Source organism: Crocodylus siamensis, chromosome 8 (genome assembly GCF_052110815.1).
Source record: "Crocodylus siamensis isolate JL-2025a chromosome 8, ASM5211081v1, whole genome shotgun sequence".
NCBI lineage: Eukaryota > Metazoa > Chordata > Crocodylia > Crocodylidae > Crocodylus > Crocodylus siamensis.
The window spans coordinates 27,160,046-27,183,465 of NC_143402.1; the positions used below are offsets into that span (position 1 = coordinate 27,160,046).

The 23,420-nt window shown below is 46.4% G+C and overlaps 1 protein-coding gene across 4 annotated transcripts in view; it reads left to right on the top strand.

Moving 5' to 3' along the window:
• Positions 1-17,218: 17,218 nt before the first annotated feature.
• Positions 17,219-23,420, top strand: part of APOOL (apolipoprotein O like) — a 41,719-nt gene continuing 35,517 nt past the window's right edge. The window contains exons 1-2 of one of the 4 annotated variants that reach the window (XM_090060217.1): positions 17,228-17,318; positions 19,189-19,281. In XM_090060217.1, coding sequence (XP_089916343.1) covers positions 19,273-19,281 — 9 coding nt within the window. In that variant the 5' untranslated portion in view covers positions 17,228-17,318; positions 19,189-19,272. Of the gene's footprint in view, positions 17,319-17,421; positions 17,534-19,188; positions 19,282-23,420 lie in introns of those variants that run through there. The other 3 variants (XM_090060218.1, XM_090060215.1, XM_090060221.1) reach the window with 3 other exon arrangements.

Here is a 23,420-nt window from a genome sequence, read left to right on the forward strand (position 1 = left end):
TGGAGCGGCATTACTGACATTTGTACTGGATTCTCTTCATTACACAAACTCCCGAATCATGACATCATTGTACTATATCATAATAAAATCTGGATAGAACACACAAGATAAATCCATGTTGAGCCTGATTCAGCAAAGCCATTAAACCCATGCATAACTTCCAGTGAAGTCAACAGCCTTTTAGCGTGTGCTTCAAAGCTTTGATCCTCTTTCTATTGAAGTTTATAGCAAAACTCCTATGAGCTTCAATGTAGTAGAATCTAAGCACTTTGCTGAATAGGGATGGATTTAATCATGCACTTAAAGTAAGATTGTGCTTAAATGCTTTGCTGATTTGAGGCAATAATGATGGTGAAGGAAATAGAAAAAGAAACATTTGACATCACAGATTTCTCCAAATTCAGAGTTGCAATTTTATGTAAACAGTGAAAACACAAATCTGAATGTATTTACTATGTGAACATTTTAGTTAGTGCACCACTGAACAGACAGAGCATGAAGAAGAGAGAATTCTTATCTTTCTAACTTTGTTCTTACAAGATCTCTAAGTATATATATATATTATAAATATATATCGCTATTTTTCTATCGCTGTCCTCCATGTGGTGTGAGAGGAATAATATGTACTGAAACAAGCAATGGTGTAAAGTGGAAAAGCCACTTTGAAAATTGTACTGCATACTGTAAGTGCATTAAAAAGAAGTTATAGATGGCCACAGAATAGTAATTGGTTGCGCTTCTGATGTTCTTACTGAAATGTAAACTTATATTTGGTTCAGCCCTAAACTACAATCTGTACTTTTGTCCTAAATAGACAGATAAGATTTAAAAACAATATTCAAAGGGGATGCCATTATATCATAACCCAAAGATCAAAAAAATGCCACTTGATCAGAGAATGAGCTAAATTAACTCCAGTAAAATTAAAGTGAGCTCTCTCTCAAATGTTAATTGGATAAAGCTAAAATGCTATAGTAAAAATTCTCTCAAAGAATATATGTCTCTACAAATAAACAAAAATAGTAAATTCAAGAGATTCAATATCAACCTTCATTTCTCAGAGGGTTTAGCATGATTAAAAGAAAAATAAAAGTATTTCTGAAAAATAATAAGGGACTGGGATTAGTCTGGGCCATAAAACTAATCCTTCCCACAACTAAAAGATCGCAACTTTGTTTCATCATATTTTCTTAAAATTGTTTCAGAATCTACTCATTTGAACTTCTAAGTGACACGAGTCTATATTTCACTCTCAGAGAGTAATAATCCCTATTAAAGAAGCCAAAATTTATTTTTTGTGGGGAGGGAAAAAAGAGCAAATACTTAAATTATTTTTCCTTTTTGTGTATCTTGAAGATCTTTTCCATTGTTGGGGTTAGAGATTAATTGGGAGAGAATTTGGGGGCATATATCTAGCCATGCTGAGCCCCTAGATCAAGGAAAAATGAGGTTTTTCTGAGTCCACAATACAGTAAGTTTATTTCTTTCTCTTTTACAAATATCAACTGGCACTTATATGTTGATACAGTCCAAATATTACCAGCAGAATTTTCACATATTTTTCTTGCATGCATATACAATTCTATAACAATAAAGCTGCTTCTACTGTATCTAGGCATTAACATCAATGTAGCTATATTATAAAAATGATGTACTAACATGCATTAGTACAAACTACATGGAATCTGGTGATCTTTGAACCAACTGGAATGCAAAATGCAATCCAGAAATTTAATTTACAATCACTGGGTCCAATCCTGCTTCCATGAAATCCAGTAAGTGCTTCCACCATATTGAAAACAATTTGGCTGTGATTATACAGCTTGAAGCAAGATATGATTCTGCTCTGATTTTGATGGGAAAAATCAAGACCAGTATTTAATATTTACTAATTCAACAGAATTCCTGCATAAAAGCTAAGATAAATGCTGTACTTTCATTTTCACACCATATAAACAGTGTGTTCAGATATATTTTATTTTTTTCAAGAACTTTCAAGTCACCCAAACACTTGTAGGCTTTATTCAGACTTGTTACCAACAATATTTATAACCAAAGAACATGTGTCACTGAATCAGCATGGCTCTCCTGTGACTCCATAAAGTCTTTTTGTTGCTAACTGTTCTTTTTATAACCAATATCATGCTCCCCACTACACAAGAGAACCCCACCTATATTTTTTACCATTATTGTTTCCTTTCCCCTGAGTTCAGTTCTTTGATCATCATGAAAACTATCTCAGTGGCACTTCCTGAAGGGTCTGCGGTGTTTGTTCTATGTTTTCTTTTTAATGAATGCATCAGTGAACTCATTCTATTTAATAAGAACATGGAATAATCAAAGGGAAAATAAGCTCTCAGCAGTTAGCACACCAGTATTCTTTAATGTAGCAGAGACAGTGGGTCAGATGCTGTCTTTTAGCCTAGCCTCTGTATGTGATAGTATGTGGACACTACATGAGGTGGAGTGACAATTCTGGTGTAGGCAACTGTTCTGCCAAAGCGGGTGGCAGGAGCATTCTGGTGTGTTATAGTGCTATGGAGGTTCTGGATTATGACACACAGCCTGTAGGTAACTCCTGAGAGCAGGGCCATCCCTGGGGGGGGTGCAAATCAGGGTGACCAGCCTGGGCCCCGTGCTTTGCGGGGCCCTGTGGAGCTGGGTGGAGCGGCTGCAGCGACTCTGCGCCACTGCCATCTGCTTCGCATCCAGCCACTCGCTACCCCCTCCTCCCCATCAGTGACACCACCACTGCCTGGCAGCAGCAGCCTCTTCGGGTCCGGGGCATGTGAGATCGGAGCGGGGGCAGGACCCCACATGGGCTGATTTGCCCCAGGCCCTGCACCCTGCTGGGGTTGGCTCTGCCTGAGAGACTGCTATCAATTACAGCAACCATTGGCTGCTCTGGTTTACTTTGGGGGCTACATTTGCCCTCACAAGATCTGCAAATCTGAAGTTGCAAAAGTGATTTAAAGCCCTCTTTGCCCCGCCTCAGACTAAACTCCGCTTTTTCAAAATTTGAAAGAAAGTTCTTCCTGTCTCCTGAAGATCAAGAGCTGTCCTACTGTTGTGCCAACTCTGTGCTTCTAGTTTCTCAAGCAGACCTTTTTGCCACTGTTCTGGGATCATTTGTTTTCAAAAAACTCAAGGGCCATGTATAGGTGAGCATGGATGTGCAGTATGTCGTGCGGCAGACCCATCTGTGGCACCACACACCGCATGTGCAGATGTTCCCCAAGCTGCTACTTTGCACTGGTTGGGGGGGAGGGGGCAGGAGGAACAGTTGACCCTTGGAGATACCAGGGTCAAAAAAAACCATGCCCTAAAAAAGCGGCCGGGGGGGTATGCATGGTGGCAGCACATGCTAACCAAAACTGGAGACTGGCCCGCTGGAGCCACATGCCGGCTGCCAGCCAGGTTCCCAGCCCAGGTAAGGTTGCTGGGGCCAGCACTGGCCCGAGCTTTCCCCACCCAACCTGGGGTAACCTGCTGCATGTCAGAGGGCACATGGACATGGCCAAGTAGTGATTTCATAGATTTCATAGACATTAGGGCTGGAAGGGATCTCAGAAGATCATCGAGTCCAGCCCCCGCCCAAAGGGCAGGAAGTCAGCTGGGGTCATAGGATCCCAGCAAGATAAGCATCCAATTTGTGATGGTTGGCTGATATGTCAAACAAATAATTTTGAACATAGACTACTGATCATAAGCCAGGTAATTTTCAGACCTGGGCAGCCATCCATTAATCTGGAGAAATGGTGCATCCGTTGTTCTCTTTGGGGAAAAAAAAGCCATTAAATTGTTGCAGAGAGTTCTCAGGGTTTGAAGACCTTTAGGTGGCAATGTAACTTTACCTACTCTCTTCTTGGCACTTCTAGTTTAAAAGGTCAAAGTACAGATTCTCCACCTCCTCACCAAAAAAGTAGATTTGCATATGGGAAGGAGGACATCATTAAGACTTCCTTACATCCCAGGAAACACTTGCTGTTGGCCCCTTAGAGCTGTTGGAGTCCACTGTAAGAGAAAGGTGCCTGAAGGTTGTCCTTCCACATGTCCACAGTTTAGATGAGACTTTACCAGTTTTGGAGTCAGGGGGCACATCTGCACGTGCATTTTAATGTGCAGTACCTATTTTACTGTGCATTAAAACATTGCATCAAAAACCATGCTAATACACTTACGCACAGTAAAAATAGGCTACTGTACATCACTGAAAAAGCATCACTGAAAAAGCATATACTTTTGCTACTGCGCATTAGGGCAGCCTAATGTGCATGTAATTAGTACCTCACATTAGAGGTTCTGTGTTTAATGCACAGTAAGAAAAGCATATTAATGAACCCAGGGAGTTGTAAAGGTAGATGGCTTAAAGCAACTTTGCTCCATAATCAAATATTGGAGGTGCAGCTCAGCTGTCCGGAGAATCTAAACCCAAAGGCTTTACTCTGCCATAGTTATCAAGATTCTAAAAAGGACCTGTGAGAATGAGGACAATGTGCCCAGTGGGATTAATTTACCAAATAAGATTAATTTACCAGTACTGTCTGAAATATGATTATATTTATAAATACAAATGTATTAACATGCATAAATCAGAGGCCAGGACTACTATAGGCTAGTCCTGCAAAGGGTCTGCAAAGGTACATGGGACCTGTCTGTACGGATTATTGTATAGGGTTGGAGCTTCTGCCTCCACCTGAGTACACCGCAATTCACACTGTGCATGTATTGGAGAAATAGGTAGGAAATTCTTCCCGGTAGAGTGGCATTTATGTAACTTAGACTTCATAAATAGAATATCAGTTTGTGTAAAGACATAATGGGACTGAGCTACATCAAAGGGTGTAGGCTTCATAAAAGATCTCCTTCCACATTGCTGTACAGCCTGGACTACTGTGTTTATAAATTATTTAGAGAAAGTTGGAGGTATCTCCTATCCTCAAATAATATCTGTTTGCCAGTTGTGCAAAAACTGAGTAATGACAGGGAAGACTGCAGCGCAATATTAACTTAGCTTAAGTTACAATCCTCTTTCCTTTTGCTTAAACTTTGGCACACATTAAAATGCTGTCCTGGATCATAGCAGAAGTTTTTGTGGAGTGCATATGTTTATGTGAAGAAGGATAATATAGCTTCTGGCTGTCCCATCAGGTCTTATCAAACTGCCTGTTTCTGCTTTTCTTTCTAGCAGCTTTGTCTCATTAAACCTAAGCTTCTGAGAAGATTTTACAGGTGTCCTAGATTCCTGTTTGCTTTTATTTTCTTTCCCAACAAAATAAATGTTAATATTATAGCTCAGGCTCTCAAAAGTTCTTGACTTGCCACACACTGCTGAGTGCCTAAAATTAAATCTGAACTATTAACCATTAATGACTGAAAATTAATATGTGTTATTATTTAAGCAAGAGCTATTAAAAGTACTATTCTCAAAATTATTTTAAACTTCATATAAACTTAACCATTTTTTTAATGCTGATAAGTTCTGTTTATTAATCTGTAGGCACCTGATCCTCTATTCTTGGTATAACTGTGATAGATGAAAGAACATTTTTTAACAGAAAACTTCATTTCTACATTACAAATTACACCATGCTTCCATATTGGGAAGAAATATTCAAACTAGTTTGTTTGGGTTTTTTTGCTTTTGTCTGATTTTTGAGATAGCTGATATATTACTGTGATCTGGTGTTAATAAGGTATTAAAATATTAAATAAAGAATACTGAGTATACTTCATTATATTCAGGAAAAATATATTGTCATTCTTAATGCAGGCCAGTGGTGGAGTAGGCAAATGTAACTATTTTTATTAAAATATGTACTTATACTGCCTGTATTAAATGTGATAGTCTAATACTTTGCCCTGTGCATTAATGCCACTAGATTGGAGGAACTGTTGTTGTTACTAAAGAAAATACTAGGTAGCAAAATATGTTGCTTGACTGGAAATGTCCAATAAACTTCTGTCCCTAAACTTCTAAGATAGTATTTATTCTCAGGCATTTGTCAAGTATTAATACAATTAATACTTATTGTAAATGCATCTGACAGAATATTGCAAATAACTTATGTTTTCATATCATCTTGACTCTTTCAGCCTTTGTACATGCAACAAAATTGGCCTTTAAAGTGGCTTAACTGCCCTTTTGCACCACTTTAATGGTGTTGCTATTTACATGTTCAGTGGCGTATTCCACTTCAATGGTGTTACTATTTACACACTCGGCAGCATATTCTGTTTTAAATGACTTTGTTACATAGCAAGGTAAAAGCCATCCAAGGTGTTTTAGTTTGCTATGTAACAAAGTGCAACGGTGCACTTGGCGCTGGAAGCCGATATGCTCGGGGAAGTTCCAGCGACCTGTGTACTGTCCCCACTGCCTTTTCCTGCCACCAGTACACCCAGCTGCCCTCCTGCTGTCTTGCCACTCTACTTCAGGGGCAAGCCAGCCATTCCCAGGCAGTCCCAAGTGGCAGGAAGGCAGTGGGAATGGTTCACAGGGTGCTGGAGTGACCCTTTGGCAGGCTTGACTGAAAAAAAAAAAAATCAGTGAAGAGCCTGATTTTTTTTTTTTCTCCCAGAGCCTGCCTGCCTGCCTGTGCTGCACAGGGCCCAGTGCTTCCGTCTGCAGCTGCAGTGCCCCTGGACAGTTCCTGCCTGCCAGCAGCTGACCCGGGATCAGCATTTTGTCACTAGCAACTACAAAACAAATATGTCTTAACCAACAAAACCTGTTTACTGGTCAGAATAACAGTGAGACTTATTTTGATGCTAAGCTAAGCTTAGTATCTAGGAAGGAGTTCTGTTTTCCTAAGAAATGGAAGCATTTCAGTTTAAGAAGCTCGAAAATAAAAGGATAGAGTATAATAAAAGTGCACTAGTATTCTGAATCCTTTTACATTCTACACTGATATATTACAAAGAAAATACCCTTGTAACACCATTAATTGCTGGGCCATAGGTGACTTCTGTTTAGTTTACTAAAGTAGCTAGTAAGACTAGTGTAAATAGTCTTTTTTAGATAATGCTTAAATGTATGAATATGTATGACACCCTTGTACTATGGCTTGCACTTTACTTGCATATAAACTGTGAAGTAGGCTGTAGTAATGTTTTGTATATTCAGGGGTTGAAATACCAAAGCACTGGAGTATTGTACTGCTGGTGTTCAACCTGTACTGTTATTTAAATCTGAAGAAGCTCACAAAGTGTATTTTGAAAACCCAGCTATCTTAAAATCATTAGCAAATAATGCCATGGGGTCTCCATGGTCTTTTGTAAATATGAACATTCTTACTATTTCTGTAGCAATAGGAGGTTATAAACCAAACTCACTAGGACTGTTTTCAACAACAAAAAATTCTCTAGCGCCTTGTATAAACACCATGGAGACTCCATGACTTGTGGGCATTTTGTTTACAGGCAGTATGTATATATGTATTAGAGGCAGAACTGTTATTTATCACAAACTTATGTTGTAGTTATTTCTAGAGAAAATGTGTATGTTTTCTGTTATTAAAAAATAAGTATTTTAGTAAGAGTCATCTTGAAAAGAAGTTTGAAGATTCAAACCTACAAGTATTAATAAGTCCATAATACTGATGTTCCAGCCCCTCAAACTGTACATTTTCCTTAACAAAACTGACAGAAATGGTAAATCATCTGTCTGTGCCAGTCTGGGTAGAATTACAGTTCATACATGGATAGTCTAAAATTGCAATGTAATTACCATTTTGCTTACACCTTTTTATGAGCAGACACCATTCAGATCCTGTAGTAAAATCCTTCCACTCACTGATGCTACAATGATAGAAATTGAATTCCTCTAGACTCATACAGGTAAAACTAGATTTCAACCCCTGGATAATACAGTATTTCTTCAGTTTCACAACAGTATTTTTAATTTTATACTTGTCCTATGTTGAGAGATGACCCACTAGTTTATATAGGCTATGAATGTTAGTTTATTTTTCTTTTCTCTTTTCAGATGAGTTCTATGTGAATTACTGTAACTGGCTGCATTTTTTCTATCACAGATTAACTTGTTAACTTTTTGTGTGTCTACAATGAGAATTTATGAATGGAAAACTTCACTGTGTGTTGCTCACTGGGCATATACCTCATGGTACATTGCACAGACGTGTAAGTTGTAAGTTGCACTGCAACATTAAAAAAGGAACATATTGCTCTTTTTTCAAAGATATTAACTTATTTAAAAATATAGTCTGTACATTATTGAAAAGGACATTTATTCTTCCTAAATTCAAAAGTAGCTTTTGTTTTGGGAAAAAAGTTGAAAAATTCAGTTGTAAATTTGGACTTCAATAAACTGAATTATCTGCACTTAATTCTTTGCTTCTCTCTTCCTTGATCTTTGTGTCTTAATAAATATAATTAAGATGGATAATTTATGCTTCGGTCCTCCAAGTAGATTAACACAAACATAAGGAACCACATCTACATTTAGTTGTCTAATTTGTTTTATCAACACCCTCCATTTTACTTTAATATTAGAAATTTGGCTGGTAAATGGCCCCCTTCATATGACTGTTTGAATTAGTTTTTTGGCCAAAGTAATGTTAAGCAACTTTTCCATTCCTTTTGGGAAAGGAATAATTCTAATTTATTTGTGAACATCAATATCAACAGCTGAGGAAAAAGTAAAATGGTCTTATGATGTGCTCCTGTAAAGAAATGTTGTAGCCATGATTATCCAGGAATTATGTGAGAGCCAAGGATGTCTTAGGGCAGTAGTCACCAACCCATCAATCCTGATTGACAGTTAGATCCCAGAGCCTCCCCCACCTTTGCTCAGGGTGCAGCAGGCAGCCTGCAGCAGCAGCTGCCGTGTCCTGAGCACAGGTGGGGTGCCTCCAGCAACAGGAACCTCCCATGTGTCCCTGGATGACCAGACCTTCCCAGACTTGGCTGGGCCAGGGCCAATCCCACTTCTATGCTGCGGCTGCACCGAGCCATGCCCACCTGGCAGCCAGGTAAACATGGCATCGGGCCCCCGTGGAGGCATCAGGGGCTCGTGCCCCCACCTTGTGCTCTGGGTGCAGCAGGCAGCCCACAGCAGCAGCCTCCTCCCAGAGCACAGGTGGGGAGGCACAGGCTGCTGAGGCCTCCCCATGCACCCCTACACAGTGGAGACTTCCACACCTGGCCAGGCTGAGGCCCGACGCCACATTCATCTGGCTGCCAGGCAGATGCAGCTCAGTGCAGCCATGGCACAGAAATGGGATTGGGCCCCAACCCGGCCTGGCTGGGTCTGGGACACTGTGGTCCAGGGGCACGTGGGGCCTGGGGTGGGACAGGGCAGGGGAAGGGCACGGTAGATCCTGGGGTGGCCTTTACTTGCAAAAAGTGATCTTCACCATAAAAAGGTTGGAGGCCACAGTCTTAGGATAATATTTTTTATTGGACCAACTACATAGTTGGGATATAGTTAGACAAAGTTTCAGATGCAAGACCTTCTTCAGATCAGATGCATCTGGTTAAGTAGGATGCCACCTATGAATGCTTTTGCCTTTTTGAATGAGGTATTCTCTAAAATAACAGCCTGTCCTGCCTTCTACCTGACTTTACATGAACACAGTCAACTACCTCTCCTTATAAAAAAAAATAATAAAAATAGAATTTTCAAAGTGAGTATAAGTGGGAAGAGACAAGAAAAGCATGTTGTGGCTGCCACCTTAGGGGGATTTGGAGAACAGCTGAAGTGTATTTCAACAGTAAGAAAAGACTACAATATTGCACTTCCCCGTATTTTGTAGTTTGACTACTCCAAAGTGGGACAGCCCTGCTTTAACCTATTGCTCATGTTTAGCATGGAATCAATTCACTAGTAATTGATTCATACTCCCTCTTCCCTCTTGTACTCTTTCTTTATGTAGTTTAGTAGCCTTGTTGACTTTGAGACAGACTAGAATATAACAGCTATGTGTTGTATAACTGAGGTGACTAATAGCACGCTCATTATTTACTATTATTTTTATTAGCCGGTTATAGTGCAGAAGCATCAGGACACCCAACTCAAAGCTTGGACCACATTTGGGTAGACAAAGTACAGACGGAAAGACCAAGTCTCTCAGTACATTACTTTAAACCAGTGGTTCTCAACCTTTTTAGGCTCAAGGCACCCCTTGGAAAATGCCAGTTCCTAGTTTTCACTCATTTTTTGACTATGGAAAAATAATAGCAAAAATATTCTGTTTGAAAGAACTCAGAAAGACCACAGCAGGTCAAAATGTTTTTAATGCTATGGATTCTTATTTGAAATCTTTGGGTTTATCCTGTGAATCATATTTGCACACCTAACAGTACTAAGATTGGGTGGCATCCTGCAAAACCCCTGAAAAGATCTCAAGGCACTCCGAGGTGCTGCAGCACCCTGGTTGAAAATTACTGCTTTAAACTAAGAACAGAAAATTCTTACTTTGGGTCTTGGAGAGAAAAAAAGAAGCATTTGGAAAGAAAAAGCAGGACTCCATGATAAAAACATTGTTATCGCTAACCCAGGCCTATCCTACTGGCAGGCCATGGGCCACATGCAGCCCCTGAAGGTTAACCTGAAAACTCCAGGTTCCTAGGCAGGGCACCACTGCCTCACCACTCCAGCTACTGCTTCCACTGGAGTCTCCAGGTTCTCTCCTGTAGCTTCTGCTTCCTGTCCTTGTCCTTATGGGCAGGATATGGCTGGGAAGTACAGCCTGCAGGACTGAGGGAGCCCATAGCAAAGTGGCTTAGGTGAACCAGGGGCATCAGACAGTTTTGTTAAATGTCTTCATCAGTGACCTGTCAGATGTCAGAGAGTGCACCCTCAGGAAGCTTGCAGATGACACCCAACCTTGGGGAGTAGTAGATATGCTAAAGGGTAGGGCTAGGATTCAGAGTGACCTAGACAAATTGGAGGACTGGGCCAAAAGGATTCTCATGAGGTTCAACAAGGACAAGTGCCAAGTCCTGCACTTAGAATGGAATAATCCCATGCACCAGTACAGTCTGGAGGCTGACTGGCTACGCAGCAGCTCTGCAGAAAAGGACCTGGGGATTACCGTGGACAATAAGTTGAATATGAGCCAGCAATGTACCCTTGTTGCAAAGAAGACTAATGGCATACTGGGCTGCATTGGTAGGAGTGTTGCCAGCAGGTGACGGGAAGTGATTATTCCCCTCTATTCAGCACTGGTGAGGTCACATCTGCAGTACTGTGTTCAGTTTTGGCCCCCTACTACAGAAAGGATGTAGACAAATTGGAGAGAGTTCAGTGGAGGGCAACAAAAATAGTAAGGGAATTGGGGAACATGATTGATGAGGATAGACTGAGGGAACTGTTCAACAGTGACAAGTGCAAAGTGCTGCACCTGGGCAAAAAGAACCACCAACACACTTACAGGCTGGGGGATGACCTTCTCAGCACCACAGTAATGGAAGAGGATGGATCTTGGAGTCAAAGCTGACTCCAAGATGAACATGAGTCGACAATATGATGAAGTCATCAACAAGGCTAACTGTATTTTATCATGCATTAACAGATGCATGACAAACAGGTCCAGGGAGGTGATGCTTCCCTTCTATGCAACACTAGTCAGGCCACAGTGGGAGTATTGCACCCAGTTTTGGGCGCCACACTTCAAGAGGGATGCGGAGAATCTTGAGAGGGTTCAGAGGAGGGCCACTCATAGTCAGAGGCCTGCATACAAGCCCCGACAAAGAGACCCTGAAGGACCTAGATCTCTTCTGCCTTCATAAGAGAAGCCACCAGATCCCCTCTCAGCCTTCTCTTCTGGAGGCTGAATAGGTTCAGGTCCCGTAGCCTCTCTTTGTAGGGCCTGCTCTGCTGCCCCCCTGATCATACAAGTGGCCCTCCTCTGGACCCTCTCAATGCTGTCCACATCCCTCCTGAAGTGTGGCGCCCAGAACTGGACACAGTACTCCAACTGTGGCCTTGTGATGCATCCGTGGATGCATGACAAGGCAGTTAGCCTTACGGATCGTGTCCTCACATTGGCGGCCCATGTTCATCTTGGAATCCATAGAGATTCCAAGATCCTTTTCTGCCTCTGTGCTAACAAGAAGGGAGTTCCCCAGCCTGTAGGTATGGTGCTGTTTCCTCCTCCCTAGGTGCAGTACCTTGCAATTGTCAGTATTGAAACACATCCTATTCTCATCCGCCCACCCCTGTAACCTGTCCAGATCTAGTTGTAGCCTGTCGCTCCCTTCTAGCATGCCCACTTCTCCCCACACCTTAGTGTCATCTGCGAATTTGAACAAGGTGCTTTTCACCCCCTCGTCCAAGTCTCTGATGAAGATGTTGAACAGTGCCGGCCTGAGGACCAAGCCCTGGGGGGCCCCACTGCCCACACCCCTCCATGTCAAAAAACACCCATCCACCAACACTCTCTGGGCGCAGCCCTCCAACTAATTTGCGACCCATCTGACTGTGTAGGTGTCAACACCACAGTCACCTAATTTTTTAATGAGAATGGGGTAAGAGACAGTGTCAAAGTTAGATTTTAGGAAGAATTTTAATCACTAAAACACTGGAAAAGCTTACCCAGAAATGGTGGAATCTCCATCCTTGGAGGTTTTTAAGACCCAGCTAGACAAAGCTTTGGCTAGTTGTGGATGGTGATGCTTTGAGCAGGAGGTTGGACTAGATGACCTCCTGGTCACTTCCACCCCTAACTTTCTATGATTTTATGTTTCTATGATTGGGATGGTACAGAGGGGATGTACCCGGCATGGTATACAGGGAGAGGGGGCACTGGCTCAGAAATAGGGCAGCCCAGCTCTAACCTATTGCTCATGTGTTTAGCATTGACTCACCTAACCATGAGCAGAGTAGGCCTTAGGGAAAAATTGCACCCTTGGCAAATTTTTATTTTGGTGTGTGTGTGTTGTCCTTTCCCCAGCACCCCCCAAGTCAACCAGTGCCATGTGTGTGGGCTTTGTGCATGGGATGTGGGATGGTGTGTGTTGGGGTAAGGGTGCATAAGTGAGGAGCACATACGCCAGTAGCTATGGGTGGGAGGGCACCCTGTGGGCTATCGTGAAGGTCTGCTCACCTGAGATGCTGGCCTGGTGCGGGGCAGTGTGGTTGAGCGTGTGGCAGAGGCTGTGTGGGGTGGCAGGAAGAGCAGCTGGGAAGGCAGAGCTGCCCGCATAGGAAGCCAGCCCCAGCAGCAGGGGGCTGCGCCCCAGCACCACCCAGACCCTTGCCCTCAGTAGTGGTGGTGGTGGCTGTGGAGGGCTGCAGCTCAGCCCCCAGGCCTACTGAGCCAGTCCTTGTAAAGCCCTTGGTGTGCATGCTGGGGCTGGCCAGGCGCTCCATCTTCTCATTGGACATTACTGCCTTGCCCTCGGCCAAGGCTTTGGCACCCTCCTCTCAGCTCTTCATGCTGCCTGGCAGCATCCACTGCTGCCATCACCACCCAGGGGCCTTTTATTCTGCTGCCCTGGCTGGCTGTCTCCAATCAGCTCTGGGCATGGCGAGCCCTCCTGCCCAGCCCCTAGGATTAGTTGCCACCAAAGTCCCCCAGTGGCTCCCACCTGGCATGAGCAACAGGGCATGCATGTAGCCCTCCTAACCATGGTGTCCTGGGCATTTGTCCATGCCTCCCACTCCAAAAGCTAGCTCTGACCAGGAGTTGACACTCATGACCCCTCTTGTGCTTTCTTTATATATTGGTGGGCGCATCTATGCATTCATTAATGCACCTTAGTTACTGCGCATTTAGTTTAGTACTTAATGGAGTATTAACTAAATGCTTAACTATATTTACTGAGCAGTAGTGCCAGCACAGGTTTTTAGTGACAGTGACTGTGAATTAGCCTAATACTACTGTGCAGTAGATTACTAGCATGGTTTTTGACCACCACACTACTATGCAGTGGTATTAGGCTAATGCGCAGTAAGCATCTCTTGTAGACACGCCCAAAGTCTTGAATTCCTTCCTGCATAGTGGTAGTTTTATGAAGAGAAAGACAGGGGGTATCCCTCTACTTCTACAGCCAGATGGTTAGAGCAGTCTCCTGGGACGCAGAAAACGGAGGTTTAAACCCATGCAGGCTTATAAGTGGAACAAATCAGTATCTCCCAGTTCTGAAATAAATAGCTTCTTTTCCAGCTATGGTTTAAATGAAGAGTGACCCGGAGAAAGTTTACAGGCACCTACACTGAGATTTTAGACTCAGTAGGACAGGAGGCCCCAGGTACTTCCCTGTGGCCTGTTCTCAGGCAACTGTCTATTTGTAACACTCATACCCTGGGGCCCTAAGGCCCACCTGGCTAACTAGTAACCCCGTGTTTCATAGTTTCATAGTTTCTAGGGTTGGAAGGGATCTGAGTAGATCACCTGGACAAGGGAGAAGAGATTGATGTCATATATCTTGACTTCAAAAAAGCTTTTGATCTGGTATCCCATGATCACCTCTTGGCCAAACTGGCCGGTTGTGGCGTTGGCTCCACCACTATCCGCTGGCTGGGAAATTGGCTTCGTGGTCGGACCCAGAGGGTTGTGATTGATGGCAGTCACTCATCATGGTGCCCTGTGACCAGTGGGGTCCCCCAAAGCTCTGTCCTTGGACCCATACTGTTCAACATCTTCATTAACGATGTGGACATTGGAGTCAGGAGTGGACCGGCCAAGTTCGCCGATGACACCAAACTTTGGGGCAAAGCATCCACGCCAGAAGATAGGCGGGTGATCCAGGCTGACCTGGACAAGCTCAGCAAATGGGCAGACGAGAACCTGATGGTGTTTAACACCGAAAAATGCAAGGTTCTCCACCTTGGGAGGAAAAACCTGCAGCACCCTTATAGGCTCGGCAGTGCTACATTGGTTAGCACTACAGAAGAAAAAGACTTGGGGGTCATCACTGACCACAAGATGAACATGAGCCTGCAATGCGATGCTGCGGCTAGTAAAGCAACCAAAATGCTGGCGTGCATCCATAGATGCTTCTCGAGCAAATCCCGGGACGTCATTCTCCCCTTGTACTCGGCCTTGGTGAGGCCGCAGCTGGAGTACTGCGTCCAGTTTTTGGCTCCACAATTCAAAAAGGATGTGAAGCTTGAGAGTCCAGAGGAGAGCCACGCGCATGATCAGAGGTCAGGAAAACAGATCTTACGATGACAGGCTGAGAGACATGGGACTCTTTAGCCTGGAAAAGCGCAGGCTCAGGGGTGATCTGATGGCCACCTATAAGTTTACCAGGGGTGACCACCAGGATCTGGAGGAACGTCTGTTCACCAGAGCGCCCCAAGGGATGACGAGGTCGAACGGTCACAAACTCCTGCAAGACCGTGTCAGGCTGGACATAAGGAAGAATTTCTTTACTGTCTGAGCCCCCAAGGTCTGGAACAGTCTGCCAGCGGAGGTGGTTCAAGCACCTACATTGAACACCTTCAAGAGTAAATTGGATGCTTATCTTGCTGGGATCCTATGACCCCAGCTGACTTCCTGCCCTTTGGACAGGGGGCTGGACTCGATGATCTCCTGAGGTCCCTTCCAGCCCTAATGTCTATGAAATCTATGAAATCTAGTCCGACCCCCTGCCATGGCAGGAAACAATACTGGGCTCAAACAACTCCAGCAAGATGTTCATCTAACCTCCTCTTAAGAACCCCCAAGGTAGGAGCCAGGACCACCTCCCTTGGAAGTTGGTTCCAGATCCTAGCTGCCCTGACCGTGAAGTAGTGCTTCCTGATATCCAGCCTAAACCTTCCCTCTGCTAGCTTGTGACCATTATTCCTGGTCACTCCTGGCAGTGCATGGGGGAACAGTGACTCCCCCAATGCCCGCTGATCCCCCCTGACTAGTTTATAACAGGCCACAAGATCCCCCCTCAGCCTTCTCTTTTGGAGGCTGAACAGGTTCAGGTCCCGTAGCCTCTCCTCATAGGGCCTGCCCTGCTGTCCCCTGATCATGCGAGTGGCCCTCCTCTGGACCCTCTTGATGCTGTCCACATCCCTTTTGAAGTGCGGCCCCCAGAACTGGACGCAGTACTCCAGCTGCGGCCTGACCAGTGCCGCATACAGGGGGAGGATCACCTCTTTGGACCTGCTCGAGATGCATCTGTGGATGCATGACAAGGTACGGTTGGCCTTCCTGACTGCCTCGCCACACTGCCGGCCCACATTCATCTTGTAGTCAGTTATGACTCCAAGATCCTTTTCCGCCTCTGTGCTGACAAGTGGCGTTCTCCAACCTGTGGGGCTAATGAGTGAGCAGTACAACTAAACTGTTGGAACAAGTAATGAAAAAAATAGGATAGGAGTGTTGTATGGGTCAAAGGGTCAAAACATGAAAATAAGTACATCTGAGGTGGACACTGAGCAGACCCCCCCCGAGCTGTACCCAGCAATTCTCAAAGGCATCCAAGGAGCCAGTGGACGCTGCCCACTGGCGCTCTGCCTGGAAAGGTGCATGAACAAGTGAGGGGAAAGCGGCCCCACAGTCTCAGAGCACATTCCTGACCAAAGCCTCCTTCCTGGTCAAGTACAGGGCCCACTTGGCCAGGCCCAGACTGAGGTTGACCAGGAGGTCCCAGGACTTAATGGGGCCATGGATGGGGTGACCAAAATCAAAAAGATGGGGGGTAAAATGCAACCAAAACCTCAGGAGGTGGCTCTGGAGGTGGAAGCTTATGGGCTGCAGCCTGGCCTAAAGGGTCATGTGCACAGGGTCTCCCTCTGCCTTCAGAAGGGGCCAGCTGAGGTCCCCAGAGGGTTATGGGGTAAGGGTACAAACTCAGCCACTGGGGTTCTTGGGCACCTGAGTGCTGCAGAGGGACAGCAGCCAGCCCTCCCCTGACTGCTTTCCACCTCTAGGGAGCTGCTTGCTGGGTGGGTCTTTCACTCCCCATTCTGCACTCACTCCCTGTGCCCTAGCCAGTCTAGGCACTGGGTCCTGGCTTGGTCTTGCCCCCAAAGAGCCTGACTCCCACAGCAGAGCAGGTTGTGGCCGCCTCAGTAGCCCTTCGTTTCCCACACTGAGGTCAGCGCAGGCAGCACCGGGGCACCAAGGCTGCTTGTCTTGCCAGGTCTTTGCGACCAGCTCAGGACCCGCGGCGCTCGAGCCTGTCTTTAAAAGGACTCGACAACACTTCTTATTTTTGCTCATTTGTGACTTGTTGGGCTGACGGGGCGGGGCCGCGAGGCCGCAGCGCGCAGAACTGGGCGCGGCTACTGCAGCCGCCCATTAGCCCCGCCCCAGACCTCCGCGAAGCGCCCGGCTGGTTGCTTGGTCCTCCTGGTTGCCGTAGGCAGCCGGTACCTAGGAGGCACTGCTGCCGCCAACATGGCGGCCAAGGTGAGCCGCTCACTGGGCGCGCTGCAGGGGGAGGGGCGCGGCTAGGGGCGCGGGCTCTGCCGCTCCCCTCAAGACGCTTCAGCCCACCGTGGTGTCATTACAGCAATCCCAGCTTCAGCCCAGCGGGGGCGGGGAGTCGCTGCCGCGCGCTCCAGCCGTTCGCCCCACACCCCCGTGCGTCGGTGACGTATTACCTCCCGCCGTGCGCCTGCGCAGTGAGTCGCGTCGGGCTAGTGCAGTTCTGCGGGGGTGGAGCCCGCGTGACGCCCAGCCGGTGCTTGCGGCTTTGGGCCCCTCTGGTGGGCACGCGTGGGTTAGAGAGGCCTCTGGGGCCCCCGCCAGCTCTGGCTTGGCACCAGCTTCTGAGTGCTGCTGCCCCGAGCTGCGGCTAGAAGCACGTCCGGCCAGGGGCTCCTGGGGGCTTTCAGAAGAAGCCGCTTTGCCCAGGGGTCTTGATCGGATCCACTTGAAAATTCAGAGTGTTAATTCTCCACCTCACCCGCTCCCAGTGACTCCCAGCCAGGGGGCCATGAGAGCCTTTCTCGGTGCGAGTGTGATGGCACCTCCTCCCTCCCCTCCTGGGCCCTGCCCCACACTCGTGGCTCCGAAGGCTTATCTCCGTGTCCAGGCAGGCCTTCCTCTGCCTTGCGTGTCTTCCCCAGGGCTGTAGTTAACGAGCTGATGGACTGCAAGCACTCCTAGGGCCTCTCAGTTGCCCTTCAGCTGGTGGCATTCAGGGATTTCTTGCACAACTGTTTCAGTGCCTTGTTTGGGTTCTCAGATCCTAGATCATTAAGTCTTTTTCTGTGTGTGAAACAAACACTGGGGTGCTCTGCATCAGTGGTTCTCAACCGTTTTTGTGCCAGGACCTTTACAGACTTTGGTCAGTCCTGACCTAGTAAACAGTTTAAGAAGAAAACAGTTAACCTGGCCTTGCTGGTGTCCCTCACTCCTAACCCACAACTCCCCACCCCTCCAGCCCCACTGGTGCCCCTCACTCCTGACCTGCTGCCCCCAGACCCCTGGTGTGTGGAGCATGGGAGCAGGCATGTGCACCCACAGCGGGTACAGGGCTGCTATCTGGCTGGAGCAGCATGGGCAGGAGCTGCCTCCAGGGCCCAGCAGGTGGAACTTGGCACAAGAAGTCAGAGTGGGGCATCAAGACTCATTGCTGCCATTGCCACAGGACCCCCTGTGACAACCATGCTGCCCTCACCTCCACCTGCTGATGCATAGGCTGTAGCTGTACCCCACCTTCATGGCCTGGCAGCTTCTGCCACTTCCCTCAGGCCATGGCTCTATCCAGGAGAGGATGTGGGGTAACCTGTGTCCCCCCGCTGCCCTGACATGTCGTCTGTGACTCCCCTTTCCCCTGCAGACTTACTTGCAGGAGCTGCTTTCCAAGCCTCCTGGCAGTCATGGTCACTTGGCACCTCAGCCTGATCACACTCCTCCCATTCCCCCAGCCCCAAGCAGTCCCTTGTAGGTTAGAACTCTGTTAGCCTGCAAGGGAAAACCCAGTTTCCCATGTTTTTCTCCTTAAAAGGAAAATCCATTTTTTAAATTTGTTAATCAGTTTTTTAAAACTTGTTCACAAACCTGTCATATATTCTTGCGACCCCCTTCTGGGTTGCAACCCACAGGTTGAGAAATGCTGTTCTATATAACTGGTCTGAATTAGCACACCTTATATCCTTCACCTTTTAAGTGAAAATAATAGGACGTTGAATAATTTATTTTATTAGAGTCAAGAGGACCAAATAAGTGTAAGTATAGGTATGGAATAACCTTTTTATTCAGTTATTCCCCTGAGACATTTTCCACAGGGAATAAGGAGCTCTGAAGTATTTCTTTGTCTGGCCATTACTAGGGGCATACCAACAGAGATTTTGGGAGCCAATACCAATAGCTGATTTTTAAGGAGGCATATCAGCCGATACTGATCCGATTTCCAATGCAGCTGGTAAGTCTTGTGGTGGTAGAAAGGGAGGTGGGGGGAAGAGGTGTGGGGGGGCATAGATCAATGTCCCCTGCAGGGAAGGAGGGAAGGAGGAAGGGGGCAGGAGCAGGCAGTGCCCAGCTAGGGTGGGCCAAGGCGTGGGACTGACCTGTGGCTCATTGGCGGGCGGCTCCTGCCACTGGGTGCATCCCGGGAGGGCACTGTGGGCCGAGGGGGAGGATCAGGGCAGAGCAGGGCAGGGTGGACAGGCTGGAGCCGGGGCTGTAACAGGCTCTTCTCAGTGGGGGCTGGGCTCAGGGTGGGTGGTGGTGGTGGCGCTGGGAGGAGACTATGGAGAGAGCTGCAGCCATCCCAGATTTCACCGTAGCCTCCCTATAGCCCCGCTTCCAGTGCCAGTGCAGCCCCAGCTCTTCCCAGCACGTGGTTGGAGGCCAGGGGTTGAGCTGGGGTTGGGCTCAGGGCAGATGGCAGGGGCTATGGGGAGGCTACGGTGAAATTTGGGGTGGCTGCAGCCCCCTCTTTAGCTCCCCTCCCAGTGCCACTGCTCATCTCAAGCCCAGCCCCCCCAGAGAAGAGTCCAGTGCAGCCCCAGCTTTAGTCTGCAGCTGCAGCCCACCCAACCTGCCCTGCACAGATCTGGGGGCACATGCCCCCCCAGGGTGCACACAGTGTTGGGAGCTGACCCCCACGCGCACCCCCCGGATGAGCCGCAGCTCAGTCCTGCACCCTGCCCCACCCTGGCTGAGCAGTACCTACCTCAGACCCTGCCCCCTCCCTCCCTCACTGTGGGGTCCTTGAACTGCCCCCCCCATGCCCCTTCCCTCCCCTTCCCCCTCCTCTTTCACCACAGCAGACTTACCATCTGCACACAGCTCTCCAAGCTGCTGGGCTGTGCTTCTTGCTGTTTACGTGCTGCACTGTGGCTGCAATCATGCACAGACATTTATTGGCATCAGACCGATTTCCAGCACAGCCAGTTTCCTTTATATCTGTACCAATCCAGTATGGGACCAATGTATCAAGGCATCTCTACCCATTAATCTGTCATTGGTCACAGTGAGACTAATGTCTGAAGAGCTATATGATAATCTAGTCTGACCTCTAGGCTCACTTTTTCTAGTTGGGTCTTGCTCTGTCTGTAAGAATGAAAAACTTTTTCATGACTACGTAGCTGAACCAGTGATTCTCAATCAGGGGGCCGTGGAATCCTTTTAAGGATGTTGTACGTTACTAGGTATGTAAACACTTACACATCATTCACAAGATCAACATAAAGTTGGCAAGCCAGTCAATTGACCAGTAAATTGACTGCATATTTTTGAACAGTCAAAGGTTATAGCAATTTTACAAAAAAACTATTTTTTTTTATAGTTTTCTTAACAAGAAGGATTTTTAAATTGTTTTTCACACATTTCTTAATGAAAAAATTGTCCTTTTTCTTTGGACTGTTTGGACTTATTGACAATTTTTACCAGTATTTGACCAATCAATTGACCAAACTTTATTTGACTGATCAAATATCCAACTCTAGATAAACCCAGATATATCAACTAGGAATCCATATCCAAGTACATTCTGACCTGTTGTGATCTTTCTGAGTTCTTTGAAATATAATAATTGCCTGTTATTTTTCCATAATTGAAAAAAAGGGAAAAATAAGAGCTAGCATTTGCTGAATAGTGCCTTGAGTCCAGTAGGGAGTGCTTTGCATCTAAAAAGGTTGAGAACTATCTATAGACAGTAATCAAATCACCTCACAACCTGTTCTTCAATAAGGTGAATAAATTGAGCTTCATAAGCCTCATAATATAAGATTTGTTTTTGAGCTCCTGAATCATTTTGTGGTCCTTCTTTGAACTTTGCCTAATGTTTCAATATCGTCTTTGAATTGTCAACACTAGCAGTTGACACTGTATCCTGTTTTGCAGTCTTACTAAAGCTCTGTTCAAAGATAAGACACTTCCCTACTTTTGGTAGATAGTTTCATAGTTGGTAGGGACCTGAGCAGATCATCAGGTCTGACCCCCTGCCATGGCAGGAAAGAGTACTGGGGTCAAATGACCCCAGCAAGGTGTTCATCTAGCCTCCTCTTCAAGACCTTCAGGGTAGGAGCCAACGCCACTTCTCTTGGAAGTTGGTTCCAGACCCTAGCCACCCTGACAGTGAAATAGTGCCTCCTGATATCTAGCCTAAATCTACCCTCTGCCAGCTTGTGACCAATATTTCTTGTCACTCCTGGTAGTGCTCAGGGGAACAGGGACTCCCCCAGTGCCTGCTGGTCCCCCCGACCAGTTTGTAAATGGCTGCTAGATCCCCTCTCAGCCTTCTCTTGTGGAGGCTGAACAGATTCAAGACCCTTAACCTCTCCTCATAGGGCCTGCCCTGCTGACTCCTGATCATGCGAGTGGCCTCCTCTGAACCCTCTCCATGTTATCCACATCCCTTCTAAAGTGTGGCGCCCAGAACTGGATGCAGTACTCTAGCTGCAGCCTGACCAGTGTCACATAGAGGGGGAAGAACACCTCCTTGGACCTGCTTGAGATGCATCTGTGGATGCATGACAAGGTGTGGTTGGCCTTTCTGACCACTTCCTCACACTGTCGGCCCATGTTCATTTTGGCATCAATAATGACTCCAAGATCCTTTTCTGCCTCTGCACTAATGAGAAGTGAGTTACCCAGCCTGTAGGTCTGCTGCTGGTTCTTCCTCCCCAGGTGCACCGCCCTTCACTTGTCAGTGTTGAAACCCATCCTGTTGTCATCTGCCCACCCCTGTAACCTGTCTAGGTCTGACTGCAGCCCATTCCTCCCTTCTAGTGTGCCCACTTCACCCCACATCTTAGTGTCGTCTGCAAATTTGATCAGGGTGCTTTTTACCCCCTCATCCAAGTCACTGATGAAGATGTTGAACAGTGCAGGCCTGAGGACCGAGCCCTGCGGGACCCCACTGCCCACATCCCTCCAGGTCGAAAATGACCTGTCCACCACCACTCTCTGGGTGCAGCCCTCCAGCCAACTAGTAACCCATTTGACTGTAGGTGTCGACACCACAGTCTCCTAGTTTTTTAATGAGAATGGGGTGAGAGACAGTGTCGAAGGCCTTCCGAAAGTCCAGAAAGACTACGTCCACTACTATACCTGCAACTAAGGATTTTGTGACCTGGTCATAGAAGGATAACAGGTTGGTCTGACAGGACCTGCCTCTAATGAGCCCGTGTTGGTTGCCCCTAAGCATAATCTCCCCTGCTGGCCCCTCGCAGACATGTGCCAGGATAACTCTCAAAAAGCTTACCCAGGAACGAGGTAAGACTCACTGGCCTATAGTTTCCTGGGTCCTCCTTCCTCCCTTTTTTGAAAATGGGAACCACATTGGCCCTTTTCCAGTCCTCTGGCACCACGCCAGAGTACCATGAGTGCTCGTAAAGCCATGCCAGGGGTCTTGCAATGACCTCTGCTAATTCCCTCAGCACTCTAGGGTGGAGATCATCAGGACCTTTTGATTTAAATATGTCCAGGCCCTCCAGAAGTTCCCTGACTAGGTCCTCACTGACCCTAGGCCTGGGTGTGCCTCACCTGGGACCTATGGGGGTCCCAGTGTGGGGGGGGTGACCCAGTTCCTGCTCAGAAAAATGGAGGCAATTCCCCTCTTTATATATTTCATTATCCTTTTTAGCTCATAGCATGTCACAAAGAGCTTGTGTTGAGGCAGCTATCTGCAAGGACCCCCACGTCTCCTTGTAGTTAACTTCTTTCTTTTCAAGGAAAGCCTCCCATCCTGTGGGACTAACCTCCTTCTTGTTTGCAGATTACCTTGCATTTAACTATACTGAAAGACACTTTGTTGGACTGTGACAGTTTTAATGAGAGTCATAATATCACTCTTACTATAATTATTTCCCTTCATGATTTACTAATCTAACAATCCTTGTGCTATCTGCAGATTTTACTGCCAAAGAATTTATATTGATAGAAATACAGAAAAGCATTGCATCAAGAATTGATTCCTCTTATTGAGGTCTCTCAATTAACAATTGCTATTTAAGCTTTGTTGTATAGTCAGTTCCAGCATTGGTATATAGACAACAAGAAAAATGTTTCTAATGTGCATCTTATGCAACCCATGTAGCAGTTTGTAGGCTTACA